This window comes from Carcharhinus amblyrhynchos, chromosome 1 (assembly GCF_965287045.1).
Source record: "Carcharhinus amblyrhynchos chromosome 1, sCarAmb.v2.hapA, whole genome shotgun sequence".
Lineage (NCBI taxonomy): Eukaryota > Metazoa > Chordata > Chondrichthyes > Carcharhiniformes > Carcharhinidae > Carcharhinus > Carcharhinus amblyrhynchos.
The window spans coordinates 79,601,146-79,618,031 of NC_137324.1; the positions used below are offsets into that span (position 1 = coordinate 79,601,146).

The 16,886-nt window shown below is 41.4% G+C and overlaps 1 protein-coding gene across 5 annotated transcripts in view; it reads right to left on the minus strand.

Moving 5' to 3' along the window:
* The window catches only part of fip1l1a (FIP1 like 1a (S. cerevisiae)), an 81,905-nt gene that overhangs the window by 61,692 nt on the left and 3,327 nt on the right, over positions 1-16,886 (minus strand). For all 5 annotated transcript variants that reach the window (XM_080187575.1, XM_080187585.1, XM_080187567.1 and 2 more), the window contains exons 2-7: positions 14,436-14,672; positions 14,237-14,282; positions 9,063-9,126; positions 2,965-3,071; positions 1,399-1,457; positions 127-237 (exon numbers count right to left, since the gene is read on the minus strand). In XM_080187575.1, coding sequence (XP_080043701.1) covers positions 127-237; positions 1,399-1,457; positions 2,965-3,071; positions 9,063-9,126; positions 14,237-14,282; positions 14,436-14,523 — 475 coding nt within the window. In that variant the 5' untranslated portion in view covers positions 14,524-14,672. The remainder of the gene's footprint in view (positions 1-126; positions 238-1,398; positions 1,458-2,964; positions 3,072-9,062; positions 9,127-14,236; positions 14,283-14,435; positions 14,673-16,886) is intronic.

A 16,886-nucleotide genomic window follows, 5' to 3' on the forward strand; every position in this document is an offset into this window, starting at 1 on the left:
AAGGTACATCTGAAACATTACTAATAACATCAAGATTTAGGCAACAAAATACTAAAATAACTTTGCAATTAATGTTCAAAGTTAAAAACTGCTGAGAAAATGCCTTTATATCAGAAAATAGCGTACCTGGCTTCCTCCAAGGTTTATCTTCAAAAGAATCCAAATCTATTTCTAATGTTGGGATTCCATTGATGTCCCCAGGGGCATCGAGGTCAACCCCCTTTCCAGCTTTTGTCCCTGGAAATAAAAAGTTAAAGGTTTACAGTAAGTGACAACATATTACCAGTAGAATACTAAAACAATTCCAAAGTGAGATAAATGCTATCTTATTGCAGTTCTCATTCAGTACGTTGGATGCAAAGACAAATCAAATATAAAATAATTCATTCAAAAAGTAACTACTTTACTTAGTCACTATCGCCATGTGATTTTTGTTATTCACTCAAATAGCTCAAGAACATTGCTAAAATAAATGCAATAGCTTTAACCCGTAACTACCATGGGTCTAAAATGAAAAACTATCTTGTAAAATTAATCTTCAGATTAAGAACTGACCTTACACAATAAGTAAAACGTAAAGTCACTATAGTCCCAGATGACCATAGGCTGCTCTCCCTTTTGAGGAGAAGAGCTGACTAGTCGTGATTTAACCCAAGGATCACCACATCTCAGGCAAGGGGCAAGGTTAAGAAAGCAGCCCTTCAGTGATAAACAATCACTGTGTTAGCAAAAGTACCAATTTGAATAATGCACAAATTTAATATCATTACCCAATTGGTAAGCCACTTCACTCCCCAAAGAGTAAATGATAACAGTTACTGACAAAGATGGCAGCTGAGCATTCCTTACTGCTTGGGGAATGAGGGAACGTAAAATGTGTCATTTAATAAATTTACAGTGTGGAGAAAAAGATTTTCTATTCCTAAAATCTTAGATAACGGAACATTTTTGTTGAAGATGTTCTTGAATATACTGACGATCACATTGATTTTGTCTTTGTGGTTTTCTGAAGTCAACATCCCAAAACACTTTGTAAACTGCAAACTGCAGTTTTACAAATGCCATACTACAATGCCAATGAAATTTACAAAGGAAACTCTTTTACATTAGGATACACAACTCAATAGATAAAGTAAATCAGTTTAAATACAAAATTCCAAGAGTTCAAATGTGGGACAGTGCTGATTTCTCAATATGCAACCACTAAGCAACCACTGTTGAAAAATGGCCAAGTGAGACTTTGTACTTCTCCACTGGGTGGTAGAGAACAGGAAAGAATAAGGATCTTTGCCAAGCCACTCTCAAGCAATGCTCAGTAGTTTGTTCATGCAATTACTCATTATCTTGGCTGTAATTGGCAAGTAGCTCAGGGAAAAAAAAACAGGTAAAATTTCTTACCCGATCCATAAAGTCTTCCTGATGACTTGATATTGAGATTCACAGGTGTTACGCCATAGCTATTGGACAGAAAATATAATTCAATTGAGACAAAAAGCCTTAATTTCACAGGACTAAGGGATTTCACAAGTGATGATCACATGCTCATTTCATACTTGTCACTTGAATTTTGTCAAAGCAAATATTTAGTTTCACATTTAAAACACATTTGATATTCATATAAATGAGCATTAAAAGTTCCTGTTTATAAGTTTCTATATAAAGTTTGCAATGAAAGTTACACACACAGGACCACAATTATTTGTAGCCTTCTTGAGCTTGTTTCCAAGTAAACACCAGCTGTGAGAGCTTCACTGCATATCAATAAGTGCTTATTTGTAGAATAGGTCACTCTGTGTTAGAACTCTGCTTTAACCAAATGAAGTGAAAGGATTTTTGTCAGTTCCTTCTGGATATGAGCCTAAATGACAAATTTGGCCTGAAAAGTTGCCATCGGTTGTAGAACCTGAAGTTGAGAGATTACATAGAAACACAATCTGACCATTATTTTAGCATCAATGTAACCACAAATTCTAATTTAGACACAAAGTTGGCAGTGAGGCAGTCAATGTAACTGCAGTGTCAGCTACATTAACAATTCCTGCAATAATGAAGCGATCCATGCTACTCCACAACAGGACTTGGATAACATCTTGGGATGGGCCAACAAGTGGTACAAACTCAAGTCCTGGTCAATATCTCGAATCAGAGAATAGTCCTTGATCTTCATCATTTCACCTTGGAGGTCCACTTAAGTTTTACTGGCCCAGTTATATCCACGGCAACTGGGCCATTTCCTCACCCTTAAAGTCTGAACTTTATCCACAAGATTGAAGTCAAGTTATGATGGAACAGTCACCACTCTGGGTAGACAAAGATGATGATCATCATCCAGGAGGGAACAGTTTCCTGAAACAGATGCCCCAACAACGGACTCAATATCCATCCCCAATGCACGGTGTTATAGCACAAACTGCAGCAGCTCACAAAATTACTTAGACAGTTCCTCCCTCCCATGACATTTGCTATGGAAAAGGGCAAGAGTCATGTTGTGGGAACATCATCTTCTTCACAATTATTTGTCATACATCCTTCTGACTTGGAAAATGCAGTTACTTCATCATCAGTGTGACATTATCCTAGAATTTCTGACTAAGTCCTATTTGTACAACGCTTTGTTACAAGGATTGCAGCAATTCAAGGAGGAACGCCATCACCATCAACTTCTCAAGATAACTACGAATGGACAAGAAATGAAGCCTCACTGATGTCATCCAAGATAATTTATAGTGGTGACCAGAATATTTAAGTTGAAAACTCTTAAATGCAACAGTCTGTTAAATATCCCTGTTTTATATACAAATGTGATTGAAGCTGCACTTGCAGTTCCTGCTCAGAAAAATACAATCGTAAACAGAAATCAATCCTGGCACATTCATATAAGGTAAATTAGAACTGCATTAACCACCTCAAGGAACACAGACAGTGAAACACTTGCAAACAAATAGAAAGAAAGATAGGACCTACGTATACTGTGGTGCTCCAGTTTTAATATCACCAATGGTTACTTGAACATCATCATCGTCGTCATCACTATCGCTTTCACTTTCATCCTCCCCTTCGCCTGCAGGATTCTAAATATTGAGAAAAAAAATTGCTTTAAAAACTAAGCTGAATGTGAAACAAGGCATTTTCAAACCTTCAACATTTCCCTCCTCCACTGTAAACATATACTGGGAGTTTCAGAACATACATATTATCAAACTATCCAACGAACAAAACTCTATTTTTGTTTTTAAGTTTCAAACACTATGTCAGCTAATGTTAACAGAGCTACCACAACAATTCTACAGGGCCCCTGATATAATAGTGAAAGAATCAGATAGGAATAAAAGCTCCCTAGTGTTAACTGTTTATGCCCATCTCTGAACAAGCTGTTTAACATAGAACACTACAGCACAAACAGGCCCTTCGGCCCACAAGTTGCGCCGATCACATCTATACTTACTAAGCCATAGGCCTGTCTATAACCCCCAATCCCATTAGATCCCATATACTCATCCAGCGAGTTCGCCTCCACCACCACCGATGGCAGCCGATTCCATTCACTCACCACCCTCTGAGTGAAAAACTTACCCCTGACATCTCCTCTGTACTTGCTTCCCTGCACCTTAAATCTGTGGCCTCTCGTAGCGACCATTTCAGCCCGGGGAAATAGCCTCTGAGAATTCACCCTATCTATTCCTCTCAACATCTTATAAACCTCTATCAGGTCGCCTCTCAACCTTCGTCTCTCCAGGGAGAAGAGTCCCAGCTCCCTCAACCTATCTTCATAAGGCATGCCTCCCAATCAAGGCAACATCCTTGTAAATCTCCTCTGCACCCTTTCAATAGCTTCCACATCCTTCCTGTAGTGAGGCAACCAGAACTGCGCACAGTACTCCAAGTGGGGTCTGACAAGGGTCTTATAAAGTTGCAGCATTACCTCCCGACTCCTAAACTCAATCCCTCGATTAATGAAAGCTAGTACACCATATGCCTTCTTGACCACATCCTCCACCTGCGAGGCCAATTTAAGAGTCCTATGGACCCGAACCCCAAGATCCCTCTGCTCTTCAACACAGCTAAGACTTCTACCCTTGATATTGTATTCCTTCATCCCATTGATCCTGCCAAAATGGACCACTACACATTTATCTGCGTTGAAATCCATCTGCCACTTCTCCGCCCAGTCTTGCATCCTATTTATGTCCCGCTGCAACTTCTGACATCCCTCCAGACCATCCACAACACCACCAACCTTCGTATCATCGGCGAACTTACTAACCCATCCCTCCACTTCCTCATCCACGTCATTTATGAAGATGACAAACAGCAAGGGTCCTAGAACAGATTGCTGGGGCACTCCACTGGTGACCGACCTCCCTGCAGAAAAAGACCCATCCACAACTACTCTCTGCCTTCTGCAGGCAAGCCAGTTCTGGATCCACAAGGCCAAAGCCCCCTGGATTCCACGCCCTCTCACCTTCTCAAGAAGTCTTGCATGGGGGACCTTATCAAACGCCTTGCTGAAGTCCATGTAAACCACATCTACCGCTCTTCCTTCGTCAATGTGTTCAGTCATATTCTCAAAGAATGTTTACATTGCACAAAATTTTCTGTCAGACTTTTATAATGTCAATAAAAAAAGTGGACACCCTGTCAGGGTATTTCAAGGGTAAACTATCAATATTTTATTCCCGAATAAAAATAATTTATTTCACAATATACTGAGCAGAAGCCAGATTTTAAAGATAAAAACGACAAAAAGATCATAACCTATTTTACATTTTAGTTTGAAAATCCAAACCTAATATCCAGCAGTATAATAGTGGCTGGGATCTTCTGCTCCTGATGGTGACAGGTGTTCAGTGGAATATTGGAGAATCTTGTGACAAGTCCTAGTTCAATTTTCCAGTGACGTAAATTCAGGAAGCGATTGTCTGCCACCCTCCTCCATCAATGGAGGGCTGTGTTTTGAGTAATTGAACACTGGGAACTTAACTAAATTAGCATCTCATTATTGTGGTCACACACTAGAATTATCACCCCATGTCAAAATTAAATCCCACATTGGCATGACTTCAGAATGGTGTGACTTACAACTGTCCATAAAAGATCCGAGCTTTGAGGGGAGTTGGAGCTGAGTGCACAAAACTTAGCACAGTGTTAATAAAAATCTTCCATAGGAATTCAAGGAGCTGGTGGATGACAGGTAAGTGGGGTGACAGGTAAGCACCCGAAGCTGTTCGTTCTGGCTGTTGCTGGGGTGAGGGGGATACAGGGAAGCACAGATATAAGGAAATATCCAAGCACAAGAAGAAAACTGGCTATGCATTTGGAAAATCATTTCAACTTTGAGCATTCTTCTGCAGCCGAGACCAATCAGCATCAACTCCATTGACATCTGCTTGGAGTCTGGCTTCGGAAACATTTGTGCCGACTAATGCAGCACAAATTTGACAGCGGCACTGGCTACTCATGAACTTTTTAAAGTCATGGTTTATGGGGTTGTGGAATAACTGGATGACTGGGCTAATTAAAGGATCCCCTGGAGACAGGTGGGCATGGACCAGTTATTGAGGGAGATGCTCAGAGCCCACTACATTGTCGTTATTCAGACTTTGAGCAGTCACCCTCGTGGCCCAATTTAACTTCCCAACCTTGGATCTAGGCATTATCCTAGACTGCACTGAGCTGAGGGCACAAGAAACAGCTGAGTTGCCACTGTTGCTAATTAGTTCTGTGAGCTGGGGTGGAGGTGGGTGGGTTTTTGGTCAGGAATTAAGGTAACCAAACACTGGCTTTTCAAGTGGTGGCTAGGACTCTCTGCCATATGCGAAGGGGCCTTGAGTTGCAGCTGGAGCCAGGGATTTGACCAAGAGAGGTCCTTAGGAGATGTATGCTGACCCTTATAGTGAGGAGACCATCAGGAACATGGAGTCTGGTGATCTCACTACCTGCTTCATGGCTTATGGGCCCAACAAAGGAGAAGAACTTGAAAGAGGCATCTGGCTTGGCAAAGCCAAGGAGTGCAGTCCATGAGATCGAGATGCAACAGGGTCTATTTTACCAATGGATTTGCAGGATTCTGTGAAGGAAGCGCCGGTGATACTTCTCCAGGGTTTTGAGATGCCTGCTCTTCAGAGTCCACGTCTCTGAGCCAGATAGGAGGATGGGTAACATGACTGCTCTTCAACCATGGGTTTGTTGCTGGGTTTGAGATTCAGGTCTTCATACACTCTCTTCCTCAGGTGATCAAAGGCTGTGCTGACACACTTAAGGTGCTGTTGAACCTCCTCATTGATTTCTTCCCTTGCTAATGTTACAAAATCCACCAATCAAACATGGCAATGATCCCTGCTGAATTCCAAGGGATAGGATTGCCACAGCAGCCAGTGTGAACAATTGTCGGACCAACAAACTACCGTTCACTGTTGTTCTGGAAAGTTAACCCTTAATACTAGCCTTAACATAAAAATATTTTAAATTAACTCGGGATTACTTGAGTGTCCAACAACATCAGCAGCAAGTAATAGACAGAGTTAAGCAATTTCACAAGCAATGGATCAAATCTAAGCTCTGAATCCCGCCACTCCAGCCACGAATGATGGTGGACAATTCAACAGCAAATTGGAGGAGGAGGCTCCACAACTATCCCCATCCTCAATGTTGGAAGAGCCCAGCACATCTGTGCAGATGACAACAATGAAGCATTTGCAACAATCTTCACTGTGAAGAGCTGAGTGGATGATCTATCTCAGCCTTCTCTGGGAGTCCCCAGCATCAGAGATGTCAGTCTTCAACTAATTAAATTCACTCCATGTGATATCAAGAAATGGTTGAGGGTACTGGATATTGCAAAGGCTATGGACCCTGATATTATTCTGGCAGTAGTACTGAAGATTGTACTCCAGAATTTGCCATGCCCCTAGCCAAACTGTTCCAGTCCACAGCAACACTGACATCTATCCGGAAATGTGGAAAATTGCGCAGGTATGTCCTACACACAAGAAATAGATTAAATCCAACCATACCAATAACCACCTGTCAGTCCACTCTAGAAGTTCAGCAAATTTCAACAGCGCCGTCACTTATTCAGCAATAACCTGCCCACTGACTCTCAGTTTGGGTTCTGCCATGGTCACTCTGATCCTGACCTCATTATAGCCTTAGTTCAAACATGGACAAAAAAGTGCCAAATAGTAGAGGTGAGGTGAGATTGATTGCCCTTGACATCAAGGTGGCATTTGACCAGAGTATGGCATGAAGTATGGCTTCTTGCGTCTAGCAAACTGAGTCAATGGGAATCAGGGGAAAACTCCATTAGCTGGAGTCATACCTAGCACAAAGGAAGACGTGTGGTAGTTGGAGCTCACTCATCTCAGCTCCAGGACATCAGTGCAGGCGTGCCTTAGGGTAGCATCCGAGGCCCAACCATCTTCAGCTGTTTCATCAATGACCTTCGTTCAATCAAAACTCAGAAGTGGAGATGTTTGCGGATTATAGCACAATGTTCAGCACCATTTATGACTCCTCAGATACTGAAGCAGCCCATGTCAAAATGTAGCAAGACCTGGGCAATATCTAGGCTTGGGCTGACAAGTGGCAAGCATAATTTGTGCCATACAAGTGCCAGGCAATGATCGTTTTCAACAAGAGAGGATCGAACCATCACCCCTTGACACTGGATCACATTACCATCACTGAACCCCCACTATTAACGTTCTGGGATTACCACTGACCAGAAACAGAACTGGACTAGCCAGATAAATACTCCGGCTACAGAGCAGGTTAAAAGGTAGGAACCTTCTAGCAAGTAACTCAGCTCCTAATTCTCCAAAATCCATCCATCATCTACAAGGTACAAGTCAGGAGTGTAAGGGAATACTCTCCACTTGCCTGGATGAGCGTAGCTCCAACAACACAAGAAGCTTGATGCCATCCAGAACAAGACAGCCTACTTGTTTGCTACCCCTTCCACAAACATTCAATCCCTCCACCACCAGTGAGCAGTGGCTGTCGTGTGTACCATCTACCAGACGCACTGCAAGAACTCACCCAAGGGAGACAGTTCCTTCTACACCCACAAATACTTCCATCTAGAAGGACATGGTCAACAGATACCTGGGAACACCAGCAGCTGGATGTTCCCCTCCAAGTCATTCACCATTCCAATATAAAGGTAATATTGGAAATATATTACTGTTCCTTCACTGCCGCCAGATCAATATCTTGAAATTCCCTCCCTAAAAACACTGCGTGTACCTACACCTCAGACTGCAGAGGTTTAAGAACAGAAGTCACCAGCACCTTCTGAAACAGCAACTCAGGATGTGGAATAAATGATGCCCACATTCCATAAATAAATAAAAAAAATTTCTATGCTGCCCATATAAATATGACCAAAAATCCAGAAAACATGACATTAATGTCAGTCATGTTATACTGGTGAGAACTGAATGAAGAACAAAACAACTGTGCCAGGAGATTCCGATCAAAATATCCGTCAGCAGAAATACCAGTTGTCTGAAACAGATCGGCAACCTTGGCTCACTTAATGCAGAGACTCAAAAACAGGAAAAAATAGAAAAACATTTCATTCTACCAATCTATCCTTATTTTGCACATGAATAAAACACCTCACCTAACTGCCACACGCCTCATTATTTTCTTCCTCCATCTCATTTATACTAAGTGTAGTATATACTAAGGGGTGGCACAGTAGCACAATGGTTAACACTGCTGCTTCACAGCTCCAGGGTCCTAGGTTTGATTCTTGGCTTGGGTCACTGTCTGTGTGAAGTTTGCACATTCTCCTTCTGTCTGCGTGGGTTTCCTCTGGATGCTCCGGTTTCCTCCCACAGTCCAAACATGTGTGGGTTAGGTTGATTAGCCATGCTAAAATTGCCCCTTAGTGTCGTGAGATGTGTAGGTCAGAGGGATTAGTGGATAACTATATAGGGATATGGGGATAGGGCCTGGGTGGGATTGTGTTCGGTGCAGACTCAGTGGGCCAAATGGCCTGTTTCTGCACTGTAGGGTATCTCATGATTTTGATGGTCTTCAATCGGGGGAAGACTTACCGTTCGCATTACTCCATTACCTCGTGTTTCTTCGACTGCAGAAATTGGAGCAGGTGCATCAGCACTAATGAGAAAGAAACTATTATTATTCCACAATATGTTTCACATGAAAGAACAGTCTTAAAAACTGAACGAACACAAAAGCAGATAGGAAGGGAAACAATATTTCCAAACATGAAAATAGCACACATAGATAACTGCTTCCAAATTGTAACACTTGTGGTACAAAATTATTTTTGTATCAGATTACATACAGGGACAAGAATGTGAAACGTTTTTTGAAGGAACATAGCTACAAATCAGCTTATTTCAGTTAGTACCACTCAACTGAGTCAGGAAATGGTATAATCAAGACCCACTTTAGAACTTCAGCACACAATTTATTGAGGCTGAGAAATGGTTCAGATTTTGATTTTGTTACATGTACAGTGAAAAGTATTGTTTCTTGAGTGCTAAATAGACAAAGCATACCATTCATAGAGAAGGAAACGAGAGAATGCAGAATGTAGTGTTACAGTCATGGCTAGGGTGTAGAGAAAGATCAACTTAACGCAAGGTAAGTCCATTCAAAAGTCTGATGGCAGCAGGGAAGAAGCTGTTCTTGGGTCAGTTGGGATGTGACCTCAGGCTTCTGTGTCTTTTTGCCGATGAAAGAAGGTAGAAGAAAGTATGTCTGGGGTGTGGCGTCCTTTATTGTGCTGGCTACTTTGCCGAGGCAGCAGGAAGTGTAGACAGAGTCAATGGATAGAAGCTGGTTGGCGTGATGGATTGGGCTACATTCACGATCTTTTGTAGTTTCTTGCAGTCTTGGGCAGAGCAGGAGCCATACCAAGCTGTGATACAACCAGAAAGAATGCTTTCTATGGTGTATCTGTAAAAGTTGGCGAGAGCCATAGCTGACATGCCAAATTTCCAGATTTTGCTGTGGTATTCAATGCTTGCTATTGTTCCTTTCATTGAAACTGACAGCAACTTTGGGTGTTTGTGCAGAAATCCAGAGGTTGCTGTATGTTCCTGAAAGGTTGCACCGTGGAGGTTCCCAAAGATTGCAATCATGAATTAACAAGAATCTTCACTTCTACATGGTTAGTCTCACTGCAGAAACATTAGAAATAGTTACAAGTTGTTGAATGAGGTGCGACTGGGTTTTCAATGGGGCTAATTTCATAATTACTTAGCAGCCTCACCTGAAACGCTTATTTTATATTTGTGAAATGTTAAATCTTTCCATTATGGATTTTGAAAAAACATTTTTTAAAAACATTGTTAGTTTGTTTCTTCATGTATTCATACATATATTTCACTGTCTGAAATTATAAATTAAAGGGAAAGGATTCTAAGTGCTTTTACCACCAAAAGAGAAAATGCTGGAAAATAAGAACATAAGAAATAGGAGCAGGAGTAGGCCATCCAGCCCTTCGAGCCTGCCCCGCCATTCAATAAGATCATGGCTGATCTGTCATGGCTCAGTTCCACATTCCCGCCCTCTCCCCATAACCCTTAATCCCCTCTCTTATCAAAAACCCATCAACCCGCGTCTTAAAAATATTTAGCGAGGTAGCCTCCACCACTTCAACGGGCAGAGAATTCCAGAGATTCACCACCCTTTGAGTGAAGAAGTTCCTCCTCAACTCCGTTCTAAACCGCACCCCCTTTATCTTGAGGCTGTGCCCCCTAGTCCTACTGTCCTTTCTGAGCGGGAAGAGTCTCTCCACCTCTATCCTTTCCATCCCATTCATCATCTTATATGTCTCAATGAGATCTCCCCTCATTCTTCTAAACTCTAACGAGTACAAGCCTAATCTATTCAGCCACTCCTCATAGCTCAACCCCCTCAACTCCGGCATCAGCCTAGTAAACCTCCTCTGCACTCCCTCCAAGGCCAAAATATCCTTGCTTAAGTACGGCGCCCAAAACTGCACACAGTACTCCAGCTGCGGCCTCACCAATGCCCTATATAGCCGCAGCAAAAATCTCAGCAGGTCTAGCAGCATCTGTAAACAGCTAACGTTTTGAGTCCAGCCGACCCTTTGTTAAAGTGCTTTTAACTTTCTAGTTTCAGTGCAATTCAGATTGGTTGACTATTTGCTTGCTGACATCACTGTTGCTGCACACCAAGACACCTGCCTTGATTTAAACTGCTGTCTGGAAAGGGGTAATTTCCATCGCAGAGATCACTAGATCTTTGTGGCAGTTTTCTTTGAGCTTAGCAGTGACAGCCTTCACTCTAGGCTTTCACCGTTTGTTCAGGTTGACAGAAAAATATATTTGAAGAGGTACGCTGACCATTATTCCTTCTTCATCAAATGCCAACAGAAACAAATAAACTGGTCATTCCTCTCATCTGAATCGTTTTGGGATTTGGTTGTAGTATTTTCTCACCTTAGAATAGCAAACGCACTGAATAAGTAATTCTGAAGGATTTCAGAAATTCTTAAGGACATGAAAAATTGCAACATCTAAAGGCAAGTTCTGTCTTTGTTCATGTTGTTATTCAAATAGAAGAGTAGGTGCTGGTTTTGAAACCTGTCCCCTATTACATATAGATTTGGTTTGAAAAGAAGATGATATTTCAAAGGCTGCCACAATGCACTCCCTTCATAGCCTGGTCACCAGTGGGATACAGAAATAAACCAAATAAGTTGGTAAGACCTGGGTTCAATTCCTATTCTGTACTAAATGAATCAGTACTGGCTCGTTTGACAAACCATAGAATAAGAATGTGAGGGAGAAGAGAGAAATCAGCAAAGGTTTTAGGCTGTATTTCAGCATCCCTGTTGAAAACTGCACCAAATACACTGTTGTCACTCATTGTCTAGGTTCATACTTCCATACAAAGGAGAAACCAAAGCCTCCAGGAAAGGAGTGCTTAGGCTAGAAAATAATAGGGTAGTTGAGAAATATAAAATGAAAATACAAGACATTAACATGATGACAAATTAAAAAACATAAACAAATAGGAATAAACACTCCACATTGGAAAGAATCAAGAAGCTGGCAGGAGGAAACCGTGTTGAGGGTGAACTATACTTTGCAATCAGACATCAACTCTTTTCTGAAAAAGGTTTCAAATTTTTTTTCCCTGATAAAATGGACTTAACAAGTAACCAACTCACTAACCACGAGGTAGATTTTTAAAAAAGAATAATTGGACTTCATGAAATTGGAGAAAGTTATTGAACCTCCATAACCTACACTAGCTCATTAAAGTTTGAACACTATTCATCATCCACATACTTACAATTATTTTCTTTTTGAAATACTTATCCTCTTTTTACATCAAAGCGATTATGAAATCTGCTTCAAATGTTAACAGTTCTTGGCAGGCCATTCTATATCCTAAGAACCTTCTGAAACTGTTCTGTTTAGTAATGACCTTCAATTGATCTCCTCTAAGTACTAACTGTCTGGCTGTGTGTCCATTTACTGCATCAAAATTATTTAATCTTCTCTATCCAGAATGCTTCTTGACCTACTCTGTCCCAGTCAAAAAGTCAATTTCTTTGGTCATTCCTTACTAATATCCTTCAGGGAAGGAAATTTGCCTCCCTTACCTGGTCTGGTCTACATGCAGTTCCAGATCCACAGCAATGGGCTAACTCTTAACTGCCCTCTGAAATGGTACAGCAAATCATTCAATTCTAGGCAATTAGGAATGGCAACATATGCTGACCTTGCCAACAAGGCCCACATCCCATGAAAGGATTAAAACAAAAATTATTAAAAGTTTTTCTGATCTCATCATTGAAAATCCTTTCTCACAATAACTTTCACTTTTTTCCAATAGGAGGGTGCCCAAAACCAGACAACACTTCAACTGTGACATAATCAATTATTTGTATAGGTTTAAAATTTCTTATCTGCCTTGACCAATAAAACATAGGTTTCCGATTATTTGCTCAGGATCCTTAAAAGTAAGACAAGTACTCAGACTCTCCTCTGTTTTTGCCATATAGATATTCAAAACAGATTCACTCCCTCTCAAAGTGCACCATTTCACACTTTTCTGCATGAAAATTTATTGACAATATCTACTGACAATATTTATTGACAATGTATATCCTCCTGTGCAATTTCTTCCCTTCTGGATGATTAAATTGCTATCATCATGCAGTGCAAATTCTGAAAGTGATCCTTGCCTCTACATCAAAATTCAGGTTAAACTGTATTCAAAAGTACAATGGTCCTAAAATTGACCGCCGGAGGGTGTTAACAGTTTAGTTTCGGACTTGACATCTGTAACATCACCTACGGTTACTCATTTCTAACGCTGTGTCCTCATATGACTTTGCCACATTCCTGGCTGGCCTACCACATTCTACCCTCCTTAAACTGGAGATCATCTGAAACTCTGGTTCGAGGCTTAACTTCTACCAAGTTCTGTCCCTGTGCTTGCTGATATTACCTTGGCTCCTGGTAAAGCAATATCTTGATTTTAAAATTCTCATCCTCATTTCAAAATCTCTTCATGTTCTTGCCCCTGCCCATCTCTGTAATCTTCTCCAGCCATATAAGCCTCTGAGATATTCTGGCCTGCTGGCATTTGCCAATTTCAATTGCTCCATTATTTGTTGCTGTGTCATTACTGTCTAGATGCCAAGCACTCTTCCTGCACTTCAATCTCGAACTAGCTTTGGCCTTTAAAACACAACTCCATGATCAAAATTTTATCATCTGGCACAATATCTCGTGGCAAGGTGTCACAAAGGTTCTACAATATGCCTGTGAAACAACTATGGACTTCTTTAAATGTTGTAAATAGAACTTTCCGATTCTGCTCCAAATCACCTGTTGTCAGGAACTGCACTTTAGCTTGTGGTCAAGTTTTGGTTGAGACAGAAAAATGCATACTAATTTGTTACGTGACAGCAAAACTTAAAAATTTCTGTAAACGAATGGGGTTAGTTAGAAACAGAATGCAAATATGTGATCCCTGAAACATTGTAAATAATTACAGAATCTTATCTTAAAACACGACTTATTTAATCACCACCAAACATCATTGCCAGTTAGAAGGTGCCTTGAAGCCTGTACAAATGAATGAAGTGTCCACACACAGGGTAAAAAGGATCTGAACAAAGCACCTTATTTTAAAAAATAAATAAGCTATATGGTGGAAAAACAAGAGGCTACAGGCCCAGATCATAATATTCTATGAAATGAAAATCTCCCACCTGTCAGCAGGCGCTGCCTCCTCCTGTTTGTTTGGGTCATTTTCGTCTGAAACCAAAATATCAAACGTTAAAAAGATCAAACGATGAGGACAGTGAGCGGCAGCCCGGTGGTCCTGACAGCTCTAACTGAGCCGGGACCGGGGCCGCTCTCCCACATCCATGGAAACCCGGTTGTGATCGGCCCCGGTTCAGCGCTCACCTCCGTACAGCCAGTGCTCCTCGTCCTCGCCGAGCCCCGCACTGCCCGAGCCGGCTTCCTTCGGCATACTCTCCGCATCCGCTGACATGCTGCCCGGCCTTTTCCAAATCGCCGTGCTCCGGGCCCACCTCAGATGCGCAGGTTCACTCCTAACCTGACCTTTAACCCAGGAAACCAGCCTGGAGCCGGTACCTCTGACCCGGAAACAGCCGCAGGCACTGCTCTTCTAATCTGCTACTTGGAGTGAGAGGAGAAGGTTAACATTAAGAGGGCATGTGTTCAGGAAACATTCAATACTCACACTAAACTTCACACGTTTTGGCCTATAACTCATTTAAATTTAAAATAATTTCAAAAACAGAATACTACCGACTCTGAAAATCTGAAATAAAATGCTGGTAGACATTCAAGGGGGAATTGGATTATTTGAAATAAACATCTGTGGAGAGGGACAGAGTTAATGGTTCAATGATGTTTCATTATAAGTGAAATGTTTCTCTCCGCAGATATTGCCAGACCAGCTGAGTATTGCCAGCATTTTTCGGTTTTATATCAAAATACGTTGTGCATCCTTAATATTCTCAGGGTGTCCCAAAGGCTTTACAGCGAAGCAAATACATTTGACGTGCAGAAACTGTTGTAATGTAGGAAATGAACAGTCTATGCACAACAATTTCCTACTGACAGCAGCAAGATGAATAACCAACATCACTGAACCAGATTATCAACTTAAGAGATGAATGATATGGCACCTGAAGAAGTCATATGGGCTCAAAACATTAAGTCCCTTCTCTCCCTATAGATGCTGCTGAGTTTTTCCAGCATTTTCTGTCTTTAGTACACCTAGAAACCTTCCGTGCTCTAATGCCCGAGATCTTTTCCATCCCCCTGAGAAAGCGAACAAGGCCTCAGTTTGCTATCTCATCCAAAAAAAAGGCAGTTGCAATGGCGCAGCATTTTCTATGTTGCATACTTAAATCTCTGAAATAGTGTTTGAAATTACAACCAGTTACTCAGGCAACAATGCCAGCAAAGGTTTCTAAACCGTTGCATGTTTTCTAATGATGAGAGTCTGTTAAACAGTTGATCTGTAGCATAAAACTTGTATGTTGCTGAAAAGAAAGATAGATTGTCAAAGCTTTCATCCTGCACTTAATCAGGACAAATGCAAGAATACCAAATTTCAAATGAACACAACAATTTATATTACAAAAATGATTTGGATCAGTTGGCAAGTTAACTCTTGGCTGGAGCATTGTAATGGAGAAAGCACAGGCAACTAAACACTCCCCAAACTCAGGATAAGTCAAGAAAGGTACAAGGCTTGAACATATTCCTTTTGTTTGCAAAGGGCTTCTAGTATGTCGCTTCTAGCAAGCATAAACGAGCCACATTACAAACTCATTACTATCAGCAAAGTGATGGAAGGGGTCATTGACAGTGCTATCAAGTGGCACTGACTCAGCAATAACTTGCTCATTGATGTTCTGTTTTGGTTCTGCCAGGGCCACTTGGCTCCTGACCTCATTATAGCCTTGGTTCAAACATGGACAAAAAAAAATTTGAATTCCAGAGGTGAGGTGAGAGTGATTATCCTCAACATCACAATACTTGACTGAGTGTGGGATCTAGGAGCCCCAGCAAAACTGAAGTCCATGGAAATTGGAGAAAGCTGTCCACTGGTTGGAATTATGTTTAACACAAAGGAAGATGGTTGTGGTTGTTGGAAATCAATCATTTCAGTCCCAGGATATCACAATAGGAGTTTCTTAAGGTAGTGCGCTGGACCAAAGTATCTTCAACTGCTTCATCAATAATCATCCTATCATCATATGGCCAGAAGTGGGAAAGTTCACTAATAATTACACAACGTTCAGCACCATTCACAACATCTCATATACTGAAGCAATCCACGTCCATATGCAGCGAGACCTGGACAACATTCAGACTTGGGCTGGTAAGTGGCAAGTAACATTTATGCCGCACGAGTGCCAGGCAATGACAATCTCCAATGAGAGAGAATCCAACCATCTTCCCTTGACTTTCAACAGCACTTCCACCTCTGAATCTCCCACCATCAACATCCTGATGGTGGGAGATTCCAGAAATTGAACTGGACAACTACTGTCTACAAGAGCAGATCAGAGATTAGAAATTCAGCAAACAATTCACTCACCTTCTGACTCTCCTAAACCCCTCCATTACATAGAAAGCACAAGTTTGGAGTGTGATGTAATACTCCACTTTTGCCTCAATGAGCATTGCTCCAACAACATGTAAGAAGCTCAACACCATCTAGGATGTTGGTAACCAAGCAAACTATCCCCACCTTAAACATTCACTCCCTCTGCCACCATTGCACAGTGGCAGCTGTGTGTACCATCTACAAGACGCACAGTAGCAAGACTCCTTTGACATCACCTTTCAAATCCATGACTGCAACCTAGAAAG